At 34.3% G+C, this 21959-nt stretch overlaps 2 protein-coding genes across 2 annotated transcripts; both read right to left on the minus strand.

Moving 5' to 3' along the window:
• Positions 1–3891: 3891 nt before the first annotated feature.
• On the minus strand, positions 3892–14882 carry LOC114713930 (phosphatidylinositol 3-kinase, root isoform-like). Its single transcript, XM_028898615.1, is given in 20 exon segments — positions 3892–4234; positions 4464–4632; positions 4716–4863; positions 4964–5107; positions 5806–5960; positions 6274–6411; positions 6510–6680; positions 6881–7075; positions 7662–7783; positions 7874–8009; positions 9385–9480; positions 10320–10467; positions 11341–11519; positions 11744–11953; positions 12031–12189; positions 12978–13024; positions 13027–13073; positions 13736–13832; positions 14560–14695; positions 14808–14882. Coding segments are annotated over 18 exon segments (2442 nt in total). The 5' UTR covers positions 14672–14695; positions 14808–14882; the 3' UTR covers positions 3892–4234; positions 4464–4494.
• A 1827-nt stretch (positions 14883–16709) lies between these two features.
• LOC114713892 (1,4-dihydroxy-2-naphthoyl-CoA synthase, peroxisomal) lies at positions 16710–21654 on the minus strand. Its single transcript, XM_028898562.1, has 9 exons — positions 21057–21654; positions 20834–20956; positions 20073–20174; positions 19927–19965; positions 19680–19778; positions 19324–19371; positions 19148–19243; positions 18912–19034; positions 16710–17058 (listed from the first exon to the last, which is right to left on the minus strand). Exons 1-9 carry the CDS (start codon positions 21303–21305, stop codon positions 16942–16944), a joined length of 996 nt encoding a protein of 331 aa, XP_028754395.1. The 5' UTR covers positions 21306–21654; the 3' UTR covers positions 16710–16941.
• Positions 21655–21959: the final 305 nt, after the last annotated feature.

The raw sequence follows: 21959 nt of genomic DNA on the forward strand, positions 1-21959 counted from the left end.
TGATAGGTGTTTCTTAAAATGCACGTGAGAAATTTTTGTGTGGGTTGTGCTTTTCTTTTTTGGGTATATCCTCTCTATTCTGTTTTTTTGCTTGGCTAAAATGGTGTAACAATTTGTGATCTTTGATAGTTAGGAAGAAAAGATAATGGAGTGAATGTAATAATTTGCCACCAATGAAAAGGAGTCTTATGTAAAGAGAGTCTTATTGAGTGAATGACGATTGTTTTGATGCAAGTATATCCAGAACCTCTATTTGGGTGCTCTAGTAATTAGGTGCTATTGATAGAATTTTGCTTTATTCAAGCACCGTTCTAATATTATCTTGTTTGGATTTATAAAAAAAAAAGAAGGGGAGGGTAAAATATCTTAATATGAACAATTTTGCTCTTATTTTATTTAAGATATGGACATAATGGTCATAACATGATAAAATATAGATATAATAATCACAACATGACAAATATGAGCATAATAATCACAACATGACAAAATATTACTATTTCCCTCCAAATCTTTCCAATTTTGGAAGGGAGGTTGAGGAGGGGAGGGGAGGAAAAATTTTAAAAATTTTCCATCCCCTCCTAAAATTTGTGTGTTGCCAAATAAAGAGAAATAATTAAAATCCCTCCTCTTCCCTCCCCTCCCTTCTAAATCCCTCATACCAAGTCCTCAATTTACTGAGAAGTTCATTCACGTGGAGAGGTGAAGAAATTTTGTTTAGAATTGAATTCATAATTTTATTTTTTTATTATTTAGCCTAATTGAACTACTGTCATGGTTTTTTCCCGTAAAAGCTACCTAATAAATAATTGGTAAATTCGTTATATGTTAAATTCATGTATCTTTTGTTTCATATTTTTTATTTGTAGAGGTTGATCTAGTAGGAAAGAAAGAGTTGTTTAAATTCATCAGTTCCTTTTTTCCCCAAATTTTAGGGGTTGTCCTCAATGAAGTGGTGTTTTCAGAGTTGTGGAGTGGGTACTAGCTTTGGGAAGACAAAAGATATGACATTTGCAAAGGTAGGAAATTGACACACACTTGTCTTGCAGGATATGTATAACTGAAAAATCTGCTATGATATAAGTTATTAAATCTATTAGGTTTCTTATTTTTATAACATATAATTCTGTTATTGTCCAGATCTTTATCTTAAGGACTTACAAAGTAAGATGGTTGGCTGAAGTTTCTTGAAAAGAGGATTAATTTTGGGAATATAAAAGTTCTGATATTTCCAAGGGCAGAAAATCAGCACAGAATTATCTTGTAAGATTTGCTTAATTGTGAAAATATTTTGTAATGTGTTGCATGTTTGGACAAGTTGTGCATCATCAAAAGGATTTGATACATATTGTCACTTTTGTTCTTCCTTTCATTGAGTTATTTTAATTAGTAAGAATGATTTGATTCTGTTTTGTGCAACCCTATAAAAACAAGATCATAGGCTATAGATGTTACATTTTCATTTATTTTCTCTGTTCGGGAAAAATGTGATTTTCCATTCTTGACTTGGATTGGTATATAATAAATGCAAAATATTGGACCTTAATGATTGAAAAATTATAGGTGTTAAACGATGTAAGACCTCGTGAACATGAAAAAGGCACAGGTAGTATTGTTCAGTACTTCATATTAGCTTGAATTTTTTTTTTTTTCAAATCACAGAACGGCTACAAGAGATGACGATGTTGGGTTAAAAATTTGATAAATGAATATTGTCGTTTAGTTTGTTCCTTAGCTCTTCTCTCAGTGAAGATATAACTAACAACATTTGTTTACAGGGAAGTCTTTTTTAACCTGTGATAAACATTTTTCTGGGTAGTAGTGTACTCATTTTTTGAATTGATCTTTTTGTTTGGTGAAAATATTAATTATGTTGTGTCTAAATCTCAGAATTAGATATGTGAAGTTAATGCATCATGTGCATTGCACCAGGTAGCCCGTGCTAGTTGAATTATTAAAAAAGTACAGACAAATCAAATTGGAGGGGTGTTTTCTCAGTATAATTAAATTATAAATGATAAAAATAATAATATAAAAATACAAAAAATGAAGGACTGAGTCATAAATAAGTTTAAAGTTTAAAAACTGCGTCACATCAAGTCATAATTAAGAAAACTAAATTATAAATGAGTTAAATCAATGAGAAAAAAATTAACTCTTAAATTTTTTTTTTGGTTACACAAATGTGTTGAAATCTATAAATAATCCTAGGAAAACATATGAGTATGAATTGATGTTATCCTCCGCCATCAAAAAATAAAAAGTCAATATAAATTTGTGTCTCTCAAGTTTGTTTTTATTCTGATTTTGGTTTTTTTAAATTTTAAATTATATATTTTAGTTCCTCAAGTTTCTTTTCATAAAAAATATTGATCCCTATAATTCAATAAGAATCTGAACGATTTTATTTTTTGAGGGACCAAAATATATAGTTTAAAACTTAAAAAATTAAAACTAAATGAAAACAAACTTAAAGCAACAAAAATTATATTAACCCAAAAATAAATTATAACTTGTGGAGTTCAAATTTTTATGTAGAGTAAACACATTTCTTTTTATAGAACCAAATACATTTCTTTTTTGGTATGAGTTAGGGTATCCTCAAGTATAAGTGCACTTCTTAAGATTTAAATTTTTGTTCTTCTTTTTACATGATGAGACTGCTTACCATTTCAACCTGACATATTTTTATTGCTTTCACATCATGTATCCTAGGCTAGCCCCTATTCACAGGGCACTCAATGGACCCAAACTAATTCGGATTTGGGCTTTGTCGGCCTTGTATGAGGGAGACTTTGGCCTCTTATGCTGCTGCATTCCTACATCTCAAACTCGAAACCTGTTGTTAAGCTAGAACAACTTCGACTAGTTGATCTAGGCACTTGGAGTTTTTCAACCTGACATGTTTTTAGTAAACCAAATACATTTTTGATATACTGTACATGATATGAGAAGTTGATTGGGCAGTCCATAATTTATAAATGATGCCACTAATTAAAAATTTTATGACCTTTACTTTATATATATTTATTGAAGAAAAAATTACATCAAAAGGGGAATATCCTTTGACAAAAAAAGATGTGATCGTGATATAGTAGATTAAATTTCAAAAAATGTTAACTTTTTATCTAACATTTTTGTATGCCTATTTTTCATTATTAACAGGGACAATGACAAAAAAAAACTGGAAATTTGAAAATACCAAATAAGAAATGTCAACAAAAATTTGTTGTCATTTACAAATTTAGACTTGTTAATATCAAATAAAATTATGTTAACAAACCTGATTTGGGATTTACAATTTCTAACTTATTTTCCTGTCATTCTTCCTTATTAGTAGGTGTTTCCATTTAATTTTCATGTCATTTACAATTCTATGATAAATTTGAGCGCTATCTGGGAGTTTCCGTTAGGAAAAAAAATCAACGTCCCTGTCCTGCCAAGGGGCATAGATCACAGAACAAGACAGTCACTCTTAGTTTATACATCAATCTATGTTATTTTACTAATTCATACAAAAATATGCTGTCGCACAAAAATTTCTATAAGAGCCAATATCAAAATTAACATAAAACCAATTTTTTAAGAATCAGTGTTCCACTGTTTTAAATCAATGTCAAACCAACGTGACATCTATAGATTCTTTTAAATTAATGATGATCTAAGGTAGCCAACGATGTTTTTTGCCTCTCACTCAACTTCACCCAGCTCCACATGACAGATGATCCCAACCAAATTTGGCTGGTTAGACTTTTTACAATCTTAATCCGTTCTTTTTTGCCCGTTTTCCATTCCAATTTTTTTTTTAAAAAAAATGAATACTACTAGTGAAAAAATGCATGTTAAGAAAGCTACTCTTATCTGAATAATTGTAAAAACAGGTCATTGCGCTTTTTTAACAACTCAACATTATGTAGCTATCATACTATATATTTGCCCTACTTCCAATTGAAAAGTCCATAACATCATCCCATGACAGGAGAGTGCATGAAGTACAAGATCATAATTCACTAAATAAACAATTACTACGCCAATGAGAAATTCGATTCAACCTAAGCGGACTTTAGTTAGAGGACGACACAAAAATTAAGCTAAGCTGGCGTCTTCATATTAATTTAGCCAGGAGAATGAAAGAAACTATATATTATATACAGTAACAGACAGACTCACTGCCTTCCGGATGATGAAGTTCCAAGAATAAATGCAGAATTCAGAAGCCTCCGGACACGCGAAGCTGCAAACAAGGGAGAAAATGTCAGGAAGGCGTGGGAAGAAGACCCTCTCTCCATTTGAATTTGTTAAGACGAAAACAAGAGACGCCTAGGCACCGGGAATTCACCAGAAAAGTAAACCATTAAAAGAAAAAGGAAAAAAAAAAAACCTATCACCTTTCACGCAGTCGCCAACAATATGTCCTAATATTAATCTTTTAAGAAGAGAACTCAAGTGACAATGAAGCTCACCAGTTTGAACTTTGAGTTGATAATAATGGGGTTAGCGCCAATACTGAGCCCAGCGATGAATGGTCTCAACCATCTGAGGAAACAATGCACTAACACTCTCATTGATAAGATCCTGGAAAAAATGTATACTAGCTTCATCGTCCAAGTCTAACCGAAACTTCTCCTGAAGCTGTATAGCAACAGAATTCTAAATACTGTCAGAAACCAAAGAGCATTTTTGACAGCGTGATGTTTGAGCAAGAATGAGCTTACCTTCAGAATTCCTTTTTCAGGATCAGAAGCAATGTCAGGAATATTGGAACTCGCCATTAAATAAAATAAGTTCAAAATTAGGTTACTAGATTTGCGAAGAATGTTGTATGCTTCACAACAATAGGACTTGAACCTTGTATAATATTGGCTGCGGGGAGAGAAAGTAATCAACAATACACTTTTTAACCAAACACATGATGCAATCACCATCTTGAATCTAAAATGAATAATCTTAATGTGGGCTTTACCTCTCAGCTCCCCCCATGGCCTCAACCATTTCCTTGCAAAGCTTCATTGGAGGTGGAAATGGCTTAGGATCTCGCCCGAGAATGAAGCCAAAATCAACATGGAAAAGACGTCCATCATCTCTAAGGAGGAGGTTGTCTAAATGCCTATCAATCAAAATAAACTCAAAACGATTCACTTCAAGTGGGAAAGCAAACAAATTTCAAAATTATTTAGGTTCAGTAACATTAGAGAATCTACCTGAGCCTTCTCAACTGAAATTTGGGGAAGGAATCTTATATTCCATGTTTTCAATTTGTTGAACAATATAAATGGCAATAGCAATTTGCATAAAAAAAATAAATAAATATATAAATGGCAATAGCAATTGATATATAAAAGATAGAGAAAATTACATCTGAGGACATAGACTTCGTCAATTATATATCAAAGGACCAAATTTTAGGAAAGATACAACTTTTAAAACTGAGTGGTAACTTTGGTCATCGGAAATAATAGCAATTTTTAAGATTCTGTGCTCTAAATTTACAAAATCTAAGTCCTTAAATGTGATTTCCCCCGAGCCTCTTTGAATTTTTACCTAAACTTCTTTTAGGAAAGTAGTGCAACTTTCTCAAAACCGAGTATTAACTTTGGTCATTAAAAAGAATTATATATATATTTCAAATTCTAAGCAGTAAACCCTAATTGTAAATTGAAAACCTTGTTACCCAAAGAACAAAAAATTGAAACCCTAATAAGAAGTGTTTGCATCACAAAGAAAAACAAGATTGGAGTATTTAAAGGATTATGGTAAACTATTCTAGATGGAAAGTAATATGATTGGACTGAAATTAACAATCACCTGTCTCCAATCCCAAGTATATATGTGATGACAGAGTAGCCAGCACAGCTTTTAATAAATGTTTCAAGACAGGCAGCTGTAATGCCAAAAGGACCTTGGTCATCAGGATGAAACTTCTGCAAATAGCTTATAATACTACGATGCTCTGACAGGATCTAGAATGAAAGGACTATATATTAGTTTGGGAATAGAAAGAACGTAATTCTACAACCAATGGAACCAATTATTAAACACCAGAATCATAGTTTTGCAAATAACAATAAAAGGTGGGGAACAAAACTTGTTTAAGACAATAATAAAATCCAAGACAAACACAAGTATAATGATGGATCAAGATAGAACACAATTTCTAGTGATAGATGTTGCATATATCTAAATATCAATATAAAAGAGTAAAAATTTCAAACAACCTGTGACAGAAAGATAAAGAAGCTTCTGCACACCACTACAAGAATTCAAAAATCGTACCTGTGCCAATGAACGAGATGGAATGAATTCCAACATGCCTTCATCTTGTCCAGTTGCAAGAACTTTGTATGGCGTTAAGTGCAGATCAAGATTTTCTAACTTTAGCAATCGATCCATGAGTGAAACCATTTGAACAACCTAGAAAAAGGAGACGTTAAACCAAACTAACTTCTTTTTTTCCCTTAAATATTCATCTCCACACACGTGGGAGAAAGAGCAAGAGTCTGTATGATTACCAACTGGTCCTGCCGAATATCATCACCCTTTTTAAACATGATTTTACAAGTACCCCCATTTGCTGTTCTAAAGGTAAGTCGCAAAGGATGCAATGCGCTCTTAAATATTGATGACTCTGATGGTATTATCCCAGTGATGAGGACATTCGGTGCCAAGGGTGAACGTATAGGCTACAATCAAAAGAGCACCCCGATATTTGTTTGATAACATAACTTGAGGAACTGTCTAAAATTCAATTGACATAAAAAAGAGTGTGGATTAAATCAAGAGACTAAAATTACACGAGTTTCCTGGTGACATATCATTCAACTATGGAAAAAAGAATGTTTAGAAAATGATAACAACAAAGAGAATCATGTTAAGGATATACCTCCTCAAAATAGGTAAGTTCACTAAAAATCCCAGAAAGTACTTCTCTAAGCTTTTCAATCTTCTTTTGGGTATTGCCACGGGTACCTCTTACTTCTCTTGAGACTGAACACAACTGAGCAGTTAATTCTGTCTGACGCACCAAACTATGCCACAATTTAATCCCATCCTCCTCTCCATTCACACCAATAGCCGCCTATTTCAAAGAAAATGTCATCAATGAACTCCAGAATGAACGAATTCTAACTCAGACCAGCATTTTCCATCACCGTTAATAGCTTAAAAATATCACCAAGAAGATCAATATGTTGCAAGGATAGTGTTAACTGGACTCCTTTAAGCCACCCCCACCCCACCCCACCCCAAAAAAGAAGAAGAAGAAGAAGAGGTTCTGTGATGTCTAATTGACTTTCTGATTTCATTATATTTTTATATTTTTTAGTAAAAGCATATCTGCTGGCATCTCCAAGCTCTACATTTTGAAATCAATTTATTAAAGAAAACTCACTTATTCAGGGAATAAGAAAAAACTTCAGATACATTGAAAAAAAACAAAAGGTTTCACATAATCCTAGGCCTCTAGTGAAAGGATATTGGAACAGCAAAGAAGCAGAAACGGCTTTGCTATTATGTCGAACTTGCAAATGAAGAGAGAGGAGGAAAAGGAAGAAGATATCAAGCAGCTTAACATGATAATAAGCATGATGGAATGCACTGAAATTTGGAAAGTGAAAATTATTACAACAAATACAAAGATACTAATAATTCATACAAGGCCACACCTTCAGCATATTCTCCTCCAGAATCTCATATGTGCAATAAAACCGTTTGGCGTATACAGGATCGAAGACTTCAGTAGTTACATACCAGCGAAGAAAGCTGGCCAATTCAATATTGCGTAATGCTGTTGAAGTTTAAGTAAGGCTCACTTCAGCCGAGAAGCTATAAGATAAAAGAAACACTTGAGCTTACTCTAAGGGCCTCATGCACATACCACGCTCAACAAGGAAATGACAAAGGCAAGATTTATCAGAGCGCTCAAATCGAAGAGCCTGAACCAATTGAAGCAAGTAACACTGAAGCTCTTCATCATCAGCTCTTCCAAGAACACTAACTGCATAAGCACGGACCTGAAAAGTAGTAGTAGAGTAAGGCCTGATACCAATAAAACAAAAGGTTGTAATTATGTTGTAATGCATCTATGCTAGCACCAGAAGAAGTGGGCGCATTGGCATTTCAAGTTTAACAAACACTTGATTAGGTGGCAGCATTACATGCATGTCCTTACATTAATAAGCATTCAATTAATATTGAGGATAAAACAGTATAAGTTTAGATATGTCAGGGACTAGTGTGAAAATAAGGCCCATGAAGGGTTTGGCATATATCTCCTAAGTGAAAGCCCTTTGGGCTTGAAATGAGGACAAAGCACAAGATTATCTTAATGGTACAAGGACATAAAGTTAGAGGCTGCAAGAATCAAAGTCTTCAGTCTTGATTGATTGTTTAAAGAGGCTTTGCTATTATGTCAAGGATCAAGAGCATGGATGAACTGGTCTCTTGCATGAAAGACTAAAATCTCCTCCACTCTAGGGTAGCTTCCAAATCCCTGTTCTAGCAATCTTACCAGCATTTGTTCACCCATGATTGTTCTAAGAAAGAGACTTAACATCTTTGAATGGTTATCATCACTGAAATACAAAGCAAAAGGTCACCTATAGCATGAGACCACTAGCCCGTGTGAAATGGATGAATCATTAGAAGCCCAAGCAAGCATAAACAGATTCAATTTTTTTTTTTCCCCAACAGCAAAGCACTGTTGCTTCGCAAATTGTGCAGTACAACAGGTCAATTATGGCTGAACAACTTCCGACAAGTGAAAATATCCAAAATCATCCACTACTATGGAGATCCCATTTCCTTAGTAGCACTTGTAAAAATCTATGCTATATAAATGTAAAATATACCTCAGATTACTGTCAACCCAACTGCCAGAGTCACAAGCTTTAGTAGCAATTTTTTTCTAAAATTATATTAACTGTAAAAAACCTGAGATTACTGCTAATTTAATTGCCAGAATCCCAAAGCCTTGCTGTGGGCAAAATTCAGCCTACCCAGCTAAAGCTCTCGTATTGCTATAGTTCATAATTTTGATTACTAGCAATTAGAAATCTTAATACATATGGTCAATCAAAGAAAGGTAACATGGGCGTAACTACTAGAGCATATGTAAGGAGTCATTCTAAGTTTGTGATAGTAGCCGGTAAAATTTAACATTACACCAGGAAATGACAGAGAAAAGGCGGCTAAACATGTGCAACGGTTTTTTAAATCAGAGGTAATATGGACGTGCCGACCAGAGCATAAGTAAGAATTAAGTCTAGGTTTGAGATGGTACTCCTTAAAATTTACCATTGCACCACGAAAGACAAAAAGCCACTTAATATTTTAACAACATTTAGGAAAGAAAACATAGCTCTGCACTAAAATATGCATCCAAATTACCTCTTCACTTTCAAAAACAGGAGATAAGAGTTCCAGCGCATCACAGACATCAATCATTTCCCATTTTCCCATCAGTTCCAGAGCTTGTTTTGCTTCCTGTGGTCAAATGAACATTACAAAGTAATAATGTTATCACAATCTTATTAACACAAAGAAATAAAGATAACAAGGAAGGAGAATAAGAGATAACAAGATGACCATTTAAGTAACTCAAATCAATTAAAAGATAAATTCAAAGCATGTGATTAGTTGGACGTTAAACTTTCAGCCAAACTAAGATAATTACAATGCATTTATATGTAAAATAACAAGAAACCGGAAAACAGTTAATATATGAAGGGAAGGGAGACAAAAAACATCCATAGGTCTCAAACATATCCAGTACCCAGTAGCACCCCAAATTCATGTTTCCAATTCCATGTAAATGACCATGGCCATCCTCATATATATCCTTTCAAAAGAAAAGAAAAAACGCCTCTATATAAACATCAGTAGTTCTAACATTCTCAAAAAGCAAAAAGTTCCATGCTGGAAATCCTTGGAATTAATATTTGACTTTTGCAGAAGTGTGCCTCAGACTTCCCAACTCTCAATACAGGAAGTAGACCTTCTACTTTACAAAGTACAACAAAAGCATCCCATCAATATTTTTATGAAAACCAAGGTAGTATGAGATTCCTACACCCACAAGGAGCAGTATAATCTACTCTATGGGGCACTTAAATTGGGGTACTATCACCTTATTAGTTAGTTTATGAGGGAGGCTTCCACACCGCACTTTAATGCCTATCATATTTACAATTTAATATTTTGCCATTGAAAAACTTAAGCTGGATAGGGAATGCACCGTTTCCAAGTTACTGTAACTAGTCATGATAAAATAATTCATCCAAATATCATCTATTGCTTAACTTCTAAGATTAAATTAGGCTGACCTGGACGTCACTCCATTCCACACAACGAAGGAACTTTGTGAGAGCCTTCTTTTCAGACATCAAAGAGAAACGAAATTTCCATAAGAGCTGCCTCTCATCTCCACTCAATGTTCTGGTTGGAGGGTATTTTAATATTCTCTGTATGGACCTTGGCATTAAGGAGAAAGGAAATTTAGGAACAGTCAGATAATGCAACTATAAGCCAGAAATATTGAACAAGTATGTCAGTGAGAAAGGGAAGAAAATATTTGTTCAAATTATATTCAAAAGAGAAAAACAAAAAAAGTACATAAAAAAAGATTCAGCACATATGAGCTACACAAATTCCGTTGATGCTATGACTTCCTTCCCAGTTTTCCTATTGTAACAAAGACAAGAACATCCCATATGTTTTTCTTCACCGACATTTTGAAAGGCAAATAAATGTTCAATTATCTAACAGCATATGACTAAATACTTTAGAACAATACTGACCAAGGGCTCTTAGCTGCAGTTATGTAATGCCATTTCTACTACCTTAGAGAATGATCATCTTCAGGATTTTGGAAAGAAAATCAAACTCCCAAGACAATTACCAAAAGCATAATATTGAGCAACAAAACAACCCCACTTAATTCCAAAACCATTTATTTATAATAGACATATTGCAGAAAACGCACACGGTAGTGAAATGTCATCAACATTTTAATTGATTTCTCTTCCTCATTTGATAAACATTGCACCCAGATGAGAATATGCAGATCTATGGACTAATAATGATGAATCTGGATCTCAAAAATCATCAACAAATCCATATCCTTTTCCATGATCAAAAAATTCATGCAGCAGAAGCATTTTAGGTCCTACATAAAAATGCTCATCAATTACAAGGATTGACATTGCAATGAGAATGAAGTTACGGTTTGAACATGATAAATCATAAAGCACTCAACCTAGAGCTAAGAATCCTATTTAAAGAAGAAAAACAACATATCTGGTCATAGTTGTCATCATTATATCAGAAACAAAAGTCAAAGCATACTTCCTCTCATTTGAGCTTGGCTTCAGATCTCTATCTATGACACCACGAGTCAAGCTCCTAGCCAGCTTTAATTGCTTATGCTCAGAGGGATTTATCTTTCCCATTTCTGGGTCCCAGACAATAACAATATCATTGGTTGAAGCTATAGGGGATGGCAATAAAAAATTTGCGCCCGATTCCTACATTTAAACACAGAGTTATTACATATGAAGAATCTGAATAAAGGCGCCGTGCATTTTTCTTTCCTTTTCTTTTTTTTTGGGGGGGGGGGGGCTGTACTGCTTGTCACACACATATCTATGCACCAGTGGATAAAATATCCCTCAACTTAGAGGTCTATGTTAGAGCAAATTACTGCCTGCATACAAACTCGTGAGATTCAAAGAAAATGAGACAGTGATACCTGAAAAACGACTCGATGCTCAAAACTACAGAAATCCACAACCAAGTACAAATGAGAGCTTCCATTTTGTAAGCTTTCACGTTCCTTAATTTTTTCCATACTTTTGAATGTGAGGCGGTCCAGCCAGTCAACAGGGTGTATCTGACCTCGCTCATATTTGTTTTCCAGCTTGTCCAAACGCTCCAACTCCCCACGCTCGTGCCTAGGGACCTAATGAGAACAAGAGTGAAAAATATGAAACAATGAAATACAACATCTTAGATAACTGAGAACCAGTTATTTTAAACCTTTCCAGGAGTGCTAGTAGGATATGTTCCATCTGCCTCTTTTCCTGCCCAAAGCCTAAGCTTTTGCTTCCCAGTTTTAAGTTGCTTTTTACTGTTAAAGAGAAGAATTGTGGCTCCTCCAATCAATCCTTCATCTTCGCCGTGTGAAACATCCCAAACCTGTTGATGCAAAATTATTACTAAAATAAGGTCATGTCTGACAAATTTTAAGTAAATTTTGAACATATTTATTAGAGAATAACTACTTAAAATAATGAAAATAAAATCTCAAATAATCATTGAAAAAATAAATATCAATTTACAGAATTTCTATTTGATTTTTGCCATTTATTTTTTTTTCAATCTTAGAAACTATATTTAAGGATTTGCGATTTTTGAGGTTTTTATGCAAGCTCTCAGGGTTCAACTTGATTAGAATTTGGTTTGATTCAGGACAAACATAGTTCTATGAAGTATGAGAATTAGATGTCAGAATTTTATTCACAATATTACCAAATTCTTCTAGCATCTCCTATATGAACAGGGTATCCATCCTTCGCATTTTAAAAAGGTTAAAGGTCATAGCATATTTCCAAAGGTATTCTCTCTCTCACACACACACACTCTCTCATAGTTTACCTCCCCCCCATCTTCCTGTGGGATTCAAGAAAAAACCCCGCCGGACTCCAGTCCTTGCCCCAATTCAAAGAGGGACACAGAAAATACAATAGAATACTGCTACTAGACAGTTAGATAACCAAAATTTTGAATAAATGCTTGAAGAAAGACAAGAACAGCAACAAGCTTTACTCCACTAGATTTGGCTACATAGATTGCACAAGGCCATTGTGCTCTATCAATAATCAAATCTCTGAATAAATTATTAACCAAAAAATCCCGTTCAATAATTTCACTAAATATTTACAGTAAAAGCAATGTAAACATATAAATTGAAATTGAAAACTTACAGTAAAAGCAAGCTGTGACTGAACAGTTAAATCCCGATATTTAGTGTCAATGTGATGAGCTCATTCCAACAATAGGATGATCCTGTAGATTCCAACCTTCACCAAATGATTTGAGTTTATTAAGTTCTGTGGAGATAGGATAAAGTCAACATAAAACTGTCATATGGCTGTACAGTAAGGATCATTCTTAATCAAGTAAAGGAAAACATGCCAGTGAGTTGATAGCTCACATGGCACCAGCCTCAGCCATTATGATTGAGCCAAATTTGATGCCAAGGGTCTGATCGCTACCCATGCCCCTCCCTTTCCCAACTCCCAAGCCCTCAAACCTCCTTTTTGAGCGGATAAAAAGAAACAAAGGAAAACATCGTAAAAATATAATAAACATGAGCCATCTTTCAAGGGATAAGGCTTTTGCAGTCCTACCAGTTCAAAACCCATAGGCATGATGAAGAAATTAATTAGCAAGGAAAGGGAAAGTCCAGGAAAGAGAAAAATCCCATGAAATTTGTATTTAGGCCCTTTACTTTCAAAAAGTAACCATTAAGGTTAGAATGCAAAGAACTCCAAACTAAAATGAAAAGAAAATCACAGAAATATATAAGAAAAATATATCCAAAATCATTATTCAATCAGAATGTCAATTCTTCAAGATCCAAGGTCAACAACCATGGACCACAACCTAATATATGCCCTTCAGTTGACCAGATTTAATATCTATTGGCACAAAATATCTAAAATTTCAATTATATAGAAACCTTGTTCTTGTGGGAAGGCCAAACTGTGCACCATCGATGTACAATGCACATTCAACATATAATTCTTGCCTTCTATCCTCTTCTGGGGTTCCGTTCTCTGCACAGAAAATTTTTTATGAAGGAAGAAATTTTATTTGAAACTTCTCATGGGAAAATGAACATAGCTATAAGCAGAAAATGTATACTTAAGAATAATCAAAGAAAAACACTTTTAGCGCTCAGTGCATTGCCCTAGTGACATGCTCCCAAGTAAGGTGGAGTTTGCGGGTTCAATTGTAGGGCTGGTTTAGCCCCCTTAAAATCAAAAAAGAAAAACAGTTTTCCATACTGATAATATAATTTAAGATTATGTTATATCATTACGGTTACAGTCATCAAGTTCAAAAAGTCACTGATTGGTTAGAGGAATGTCGATTTATATTGCCAAAATCCGCACAGCCACATTAACGAACGGATTATGATCAATAAGAGCTCAAACTGAACTTAAGACATGGTGAGACTAACACTTTCTTTTGTGAGAACGGGAATTGTGCATGAATACGTACATACGAATACACATATACCAGTAGCTCCCACACTAGAAAGCTAGTCAGTTCTAAAATATCAATTCCTGCCAATCCACAAACAATCAACTATTAAAACGCGATACAGTGCAGGCATTAATATTCAATTGTCCAATGCTCACGATTAAAGAAATTCTTACAGCACCCCAATTTGGACTACGAAGTGAAAACACCATGAATCGAAATAATCGAATCTCAACTCTGGCGTGACAGCAACACAGTAAAGGTACAGACATGACAGCTTAGGAGAGAAAAACCTACCTGAATTGGAGGACTTTCGAGGGGTAAGATTGCCTTCAAGCCGCTCAACCCGGAAGGTTACTGGAAGATTGATATCGCATGATAAGAAGAAGCGAAATTCGTTGCCTGTCATGTGCACTGTCTTCTGCTTTTTCTCCTGCTTGTAGGGTTTAGAAGTTGTAAATGATCACAGTTAGAGTTGTGGAAGACTTCGTGATCGTCAAAACAAAATCTTCGACTGAAGGTAACAGGAATAACGGATTCCGTACCTACGAGGACGATTTATCCTTCCGGTACAACTGCGCATCGGTGGGAGGAGCAACCAAGCAAGCCAGAGACGTCACGGGGGGTCAACTGACAAAGCAAGGTTTTTTTTTTTTTTTTTGAAAAAAGTTAGAGTGTACAATGATAAAAATTACTTGATCCAGTGATTTTTTTTGTTTTAAAAATTACTCCTTTTAATTTATATTTTGATGAAGAAAATGAATTTTTCAAAAACAACATAATAAAAAAAATAGGTAGAAGTTTTTTTTTTTTAACAAAATGTGGAAGCATATTTAACTTTGAAAAAAAGACAATAAAATAACCTCAAAAATATAAAAGACAAATTAAAGTGGGTGAGTTTTTTTTTTTAACTTTTCGTCCGTGAGTTCAGCTAGTGAAAGGGTCACACACTCTCACCAAAGGAGAGGGTTCAATCCCAGAGTGCCACTTTACTGTGGTTCCAGTCACAACACTAGGGAAGGCATCACCACAACTAAGTGGAAGCAACCTCTTTTGGGACTAATTCCCATGTGGTTAATGCCTTTAGCTGGGGGGAGGTGGAGGCATGTGTACTTCCTGCCTGTCCGTAAAGTCATGGAAACATAGTTAGGTGTCCCTACTTAGATCATGGGTGAGCCTGACCCTTTTTCTAAAATTTTTTCACCAAAAAAAAAGTGGGTGAGTTTTAAACTTACAAATCAAATTCCTTGTCCTATTTTAAAATTTTAAAATATTATATAATAACAACATTACTCTTACTCCTAGTGATTACTTTCGCATAGTTATTGACTACCTTTGTTTTGACTACTTTGGTTGACTACAAAAGAATAGTAAATAACTACACAAAAAGTAGTCACTAATCCTTAACAACACTTAATATATTTTTTTTAATTTTTAAAACAAAAGTAGTCAATTGTAAAACCAGAGTAGTCAATAACTAAATAAGAGCAGTAACCAAATTTTTAAAAATAAAAGTAGTCAATCACAATACTAAAATAATTAATAGCTAAACAAGAGTAATTATCAGAGTTCTAAAAACAAATAGAGTAATAATTAAAAAAGAATAATTAATAATAAGAAACACATGTCATCAGCAAGGTTGCCGTCGCCAAAGCTCTGGTGGCCGAAAACCGACAAGGGTGCTATAGTGACAATATTAAAAAAAAAAATAGTGAAAGGCATTTATGTAATTAGCAAGATTGGAAAATTCTAAAGTAGTATTAAATCTAATTATGATTTTAAAATTTACCTACACTGGTTTGTCTTTAACAATTTCTAAGATATTTTATTATCTTTCTTCCTTTAACTTTTTAAGTCCTTTTCATTTTACCCTCAGTTTTATTTTTGGTTTTTTGATTTGATTTTGTCAAGTTTCTTTCTAGTCTTTTAATTGTAACAAATAAAATCATAAGAACAATTGTTTACATAATTTTGTAATCAAACTTAAAAAAGAATCCTTCATTTGAATGATAATCTAGTAAAAATAATCTAAATATTAAGTTTCTATGCGTGTTGGTTTTTAGGAGGTCATAGCATTTATTTTTGGTCAAGGATCACAGCATTCCAATGTTATTGGATGCAACATGTTATAGAAAGCTTGTAGATACCAAAGAGGAAAAAAATTAGAATACACTTAGAAATTTTATATATAGATCCACCAAAGAAAAATACTTGAATACAATATACTTTTCCGGTCCTTAATATATGACTAATTGTTGAGTTAACTTTAGTTTTAAATATAAGACATATTTTTCATATTTATCAATTTTTTTTTCTAAATTATCCATATAATACTCTTTCACCTATAATCAAATAAAAAGAAGTGAAGATATTAAGAAATGATTATGGTTTTAAAAAAAATGTCATATTTCTTATAATTAACTAACTTACCTAACTTCTTTAATTTAATCAAATTAATTAAATAGATTTTATATTAAGGATTGGAAGAATACATATCACACCAAATTTATATCCTGACATGAGTATGCGTTTGTTTTTTTTTTTCCAAGCTAAGAATAACTTCATACAATAGCTTGAGGACAAGAAGAAAGTAAAAATTTTGGGGCAATGACTAGTTATAGTTATGAGGATTATTAAAAAATGGTGGATAAATTAGAAATAAAAATGATATTTATGAAATCAAGGTCTCCTGTGAAACTTGGAAAAATCCGGGGCTCTGCGTTGCATGAATGCTGTCTTTCCCTCGCTGGCTTCCTCAGTGCCATAAAATATGAGTGTTGCGTTTCCACCAAGCTCCTGCAATTTCACATGAACACAAATTAAACAGTACTACCTCTGATCCTAATATAAAGTTAGTTGACTAATTTGAGAAAATTAAAAAAGTTAAGTGAGTTATTTGTAATGAATAAATGTTATCTTTCTTAAAATATCCTTGCTAATCAAGTGTATTGGTTAGAATTATCATTATTAGAAGGATTTCCTTGGGAAAAAAAACATAAATATGAGAGATAAAATGAATTAGAATCTATATTTAGGATCAAAATAAAAGTCAAACGAGGTCTTATATTAAGAAACGAAGCTAGTATTACTTACATATGATCCAAAGTCAAAGCTGCACATGTTGCAATAATTTGTATAGCAAAATCCTAATAATCTCTGTAAAATTCGGTATGTTTTTACATTTGTCATCTCTATTTTCATCTCTGTATACAACTATTACCACATCCTGTACTTAATATAGAAGCTAATTAAAAATTAAAGGAGTGTTTGAATAAAAACCAAATAATGATTTTACGATATATGAAGTAAGTATGTGAGAGGAATCTTGAAAACACTTTTCTTAAGTGCTTTTTGGGTAAACCAAATGCTCGTCAGTATAAAACCTCAGTATGTTTTGTCCCTATAGCTATCATTTTCTTTTCCCAAACTATCCTTGCAGGAAATATGCATCAAATGGTAGTTTTTATGCAAATGACTTAAGAGAGTGTTCTCGGAAAACCAACACATATCTTTAACAAATAATTAAGGGAAAATTAGTCTTTTGGCCCTTCAACTATTGACTCACTTGTAACTCAGACCCTCAACAATAACTCACTATGACTCAGTCCTTAAATTTTTGACTAGCCTATAACTCAGTCTTTAAATTTTCCATATTTAATAATTTAATCCTTATTATACATAATTTATCTTAAACATAAAATAATTATCCTACATGGCAAAAAAATTACTCTTAACACAATTAAAAATTGCAAACATGTCATCCAAGTCAGCTTATACGCATTTGATGAATTTTTTAAGGAAACAAAAGACCGTCCGGTGGAATCAACTCATCGTCCTCTCCTTTTTCCTCACCTTTTGAGAACCATGTCCACTTCTTCACTGACATTCTCTAATCTCTTCTTCCTCCACGCCTTTCCAGAGACAAACATGCTCTATCTTCTTCCTTATCCCTCCACACATTTCTCCTCCCAGTGATCCTCACTCAGCCTGCAGCGCTCTCGAGTTTGAGCGACCCTTTGATTCAGGTGCATAAGCTGGGGGAGGTGTGGCCTATTAAAATTTGCACATTTGCCACTGTGATTCTAAAGGCGATAAAAGAACAAAACAGTTGGATCATCCCTCAACCTCCTCATATACATAGCGGGAGGACAAATGTGTGGAGGGGGTTATGAGGAAGAAATGAAACGAGGAAGAAGACAAAGCATGTGCGTCTCTGTGAGGAGAAAGGAGAGGACGATGTCCACCAAATGGCTTTTTTTTTGGGTAACAGACCAGATGGTTTTTCAATAGTGAAGTAATTTTTTCTGCCATGTAGGATAATTATTTTATGTTTAAAAAGAAATTATGTATGATATGAATTAAATTATTAAATATGAAAAGTTCAAAGACTGAGTTATAGGCGAGTTAAAAGTTCAAGGATTGAGTTATACCGAGTCATAGTTAAGGAACTGAGTTATAAGTGAGTTAATAGTTGAATGACCAAAAGATTAATTTTTCTAATAATTAATTTAACTAGTTTTTTTAATTTATCCAAATCAGTTGAGTAGACGTTATGCTAAGAATCGTAGTAATTTGTATGAATATGTATATGTATATAGAGGGCTTAGATGCATGGAATGTTGAAATCTTGAATCACTCTATATATATACCTGAAGTCCAGCATGGCCATCATCCACTGCGTTAAGAGCTGATTTGAGAACTCGGATTGCAGTTGGGCTGTTCCTCAGAATCTCTCGACACCATTTTACTGTCTCTTTCTCCAAGTTCTCTAACTGTACCAAAATCCAAACATTACATAATCACTGAGAGTTTCAGGCTGGGGTCAGAGAGCAATCTGTATTATTGCAGTGTCAAGAACTCATTAAACAGATGAAATTTAACTCACAGGTACAACAGTGTTTACAAGTCCCATTTTATCTGCTTCAGCAGCAGTATAAAACCTAGTGAGAAACCACATTTCACGTGCTTTTTTGGGCCCCACCTGTAGAAAGATTCAATTTTTTTCCTTAAATCTTGAATCCAAACGTGATATTCTGTAAATATTTAGTATTTGATGCTTACCAGACGTGACATGATGGAACTTCCATAACCAGCATCAAAGCTTCCTACCTGCCTTGTGCACAGAAACAGAAAAACACTATAAACTCATGAAGTTGTCTCTCTATTAAGAGCAACGAATTTCTGTATTCTCCTTATAACAGACCATATCCTCTTATCTACATGTTTTGTGTACGATTGAACCTGGAGTTATCTATCATAAGAATTAGCTTAAGCCACTTAATTAGGACTCCTTACAAGCCTTTATCCCCCCCCCCCCATTTCTGTTAGATGTTGGACTTTCTATAATAGATGCTTGATCACTTTTAGATATATGATACAAACTGTGTCCTAAATGAAGAGGGAAATGATATAAGCACCTTAGGACCAGTTTGGCCAAGTATAGCATTATCTGCTGCGATAGTTAGATCACAGACCATATGCAATATATGTCCTCCTCCAATAGCATAACCTGCTACCTGTTTTTCAATGTCAGGAGAATGTTATACACCCAATAAGAATTACAAAAGAAATGAAAAAGTAGAAGTCATCTTGTTAGCAGAAGTTTTAGAAGGTTTAAATATCAAATTCACCAAAAGAAAACATAAATGCACGGGAGATATTAACCATAGCAATCACTGGTTTTGGAAGACGACGGATCTGCACCTGCAAGGGAAGAAAGAGTAAAGAAGAAGAATAAGGAAGGGATAAAAAGTTTTTTTTCGTAACATCATGATAAATACAGTTATCCATCGAGCAATCAAGTAATTTACCTGCAAATCTAACACATTAAGGCGGCTAATACTCTCGAAATCAGCATAACCATCTTTAGTTCTCAAATCCTGGTCACCACCACTACAGAATGCTTTGGTTCCCTATAATAATATATATACCATCAAGAAAAAAAGTCCACAATAGCTAATCTGAATATATAAGTAGTGAATCACGTGGAACAGGCTTGCACTTGAACTTCAGCGTTGTCACTTGTCAAGATGGAATCGGTGGGAAGTATAGAGACAAGATGGCTTCATCAACATGTGGATGGCAAACTAGTATAGGAGATAGCTGATATAACCTCATTTTGATCCCATGATACTTGTATAATACTCCAACATCATTCTAAAGATCCTGTTGTCTTCAATAAACTAATCCTAGCCATATGTGGTTGGGAATTAAGATTGAGTATTTCAAAAAGATCAAATTCATTGTTTATATTGTTACAAATACATGATTCACTTTATACGGACTTGTAAAGGAACGAATGGTTCTTCATATGGCGTGGTTCATGTTTGTATAACTGTGTGATTCATATAGTAAAGATATGATGGTTAGTTTTGAAAACACATTTGTTAGCACATCAGTCTTGCTAATATACATACATGAATCTGTATCTTTAAGGACAGTGTCTAATGACGTGACTCTGACAATTAATTCTCTCTATTCCGCCAATGTATGTGAGCCCACAAAGAGAAACAAAAAGCATTGTAATAAATGAGAAAGGAACAGTGAAGAAATATCTGGGTCTGATGGGCACCTTTCCCGTGAGAATGATGACCCCAACAGAGCTATCATCTCTGGCATCATTGAAAGCACGAATAAGCTCCTTAATGGTAAGGGGTCGGAAAGCATTCCTTCTCTCTGGCCTATTAATGGTAATCTGCAAGAGTTGGCCAGACACAATCAAAACGATGAAGCTTCAACAATGGAAAAAAAAAAAAAATAATTGCAAAAGGACTGGTTTAGAATTAAGAACCCACCTTTGCTATGGCTTCTCCTTCAGCCTTCTCATATATAATATCAGTGTATTCCTTGCCAGATTCATCAGAAGCGATCCTTCTCCAAACAACCTCATGAGAAGGAACTTCACCGTGAACCCTGTGGTAACTATCTTTCATGGAAGTATTACACAACCCCACTGCCCCATCTTGCGAAGATTGAAAGGGAACGAAATGTTTGGCTATGGAGGCCACCCTCCTCCTCATAGTGTCAAGGTCCTTCTCTGCCATTGGAACTCTGGCTCTGAGCCTCTAACCCTACTTGATTTGACTAGTTAAGAGCATTCAAAGATGAAAACGAAAGCTTTTAAATATTTGGAGGTTTATCGTTGAAAAATGGAACTTGGGATGGAAATGGAGACCCATTTGATTTCGCTAGTATTAAAGAGACGTTGAAGATGGTAGGCAACATAGTTTCTTGTCTCGGGGCGATTTGGATAAGATAAGGTGAGCTGAGACTGTAACAACTAGCACCAAGTTAGAGACAGTTAAGGGGCAGCTGACGCTTGACAACATCGAAGCGAAACGGTGCGTTCCATTGCCTTGCGTTTGCCCATTACCGCTGTGCTTCAGAAGCTCATTCCTCCGTTCCTTCGCCGATCGCTCACTGCGTCGAAATAAATAATTTCCGGAATTGCTAAAGCAAACGCATGAGGTTGAAAAGGAATGACATGTGATGGCTTGCTCTTTTTTTCCTCTTCGATAGAAGTTATGGGATTTTGAATTGTGGTTCGTGATGAATTTTGTTTAACAAGGCATAAAATTGGTTCTTTGTCATCAGTATAGACCCCAAAAAAAAGTCCAATCCCATTATCACCAAAAAAAAAAAAAAAAGAATCCAATCCCAAAAACTAACCTATTAAGAGAGAGAACAGAGCATCCTCA

Source organism: Neltuma alba, unplaced genomic scaffold (genome assembly GCF_004799145.2).
Source record: "Neltuma alba isolate B1F8T4 unplaced genomic scaffold, ASM479914v2 tig00011479_pilon, whole genome shotgun sequence".
NCBI lineage: Eukaryota > Viridiplantae > Streptophyta > Magnoliopsida > Fabales > Fabaceae > Neltuma > Neltuma alba.

What these genes read in the sequence shown, in the direction of transcription:
- LOC114713892 (XM_028898562.1), bottom strand. Translation starts at nt 21,305, where the DNA reads ATGGCAGAGAAGGACCTTGACACTATGAGGAGGAGGGTGGCCTCCATA. An exon ending in CAAAACCAGTGATTGCTATG is followed by an intron (nt 19,779 to 19,926) that starts GTTAATATCTCC and finishes ATTGAAAAACAG; the next exon opens with GTAGCAGGTTATGCTATTGG. An exon ending in ATGGCCATGCTGGACTTCAG is followed by an intron (nt 17,059 to 18,911) that starts GTATATATATAG and finishes GTGAAATTGCAG; the next exon opens with GAGCTTGGTGGAAACGCAAC.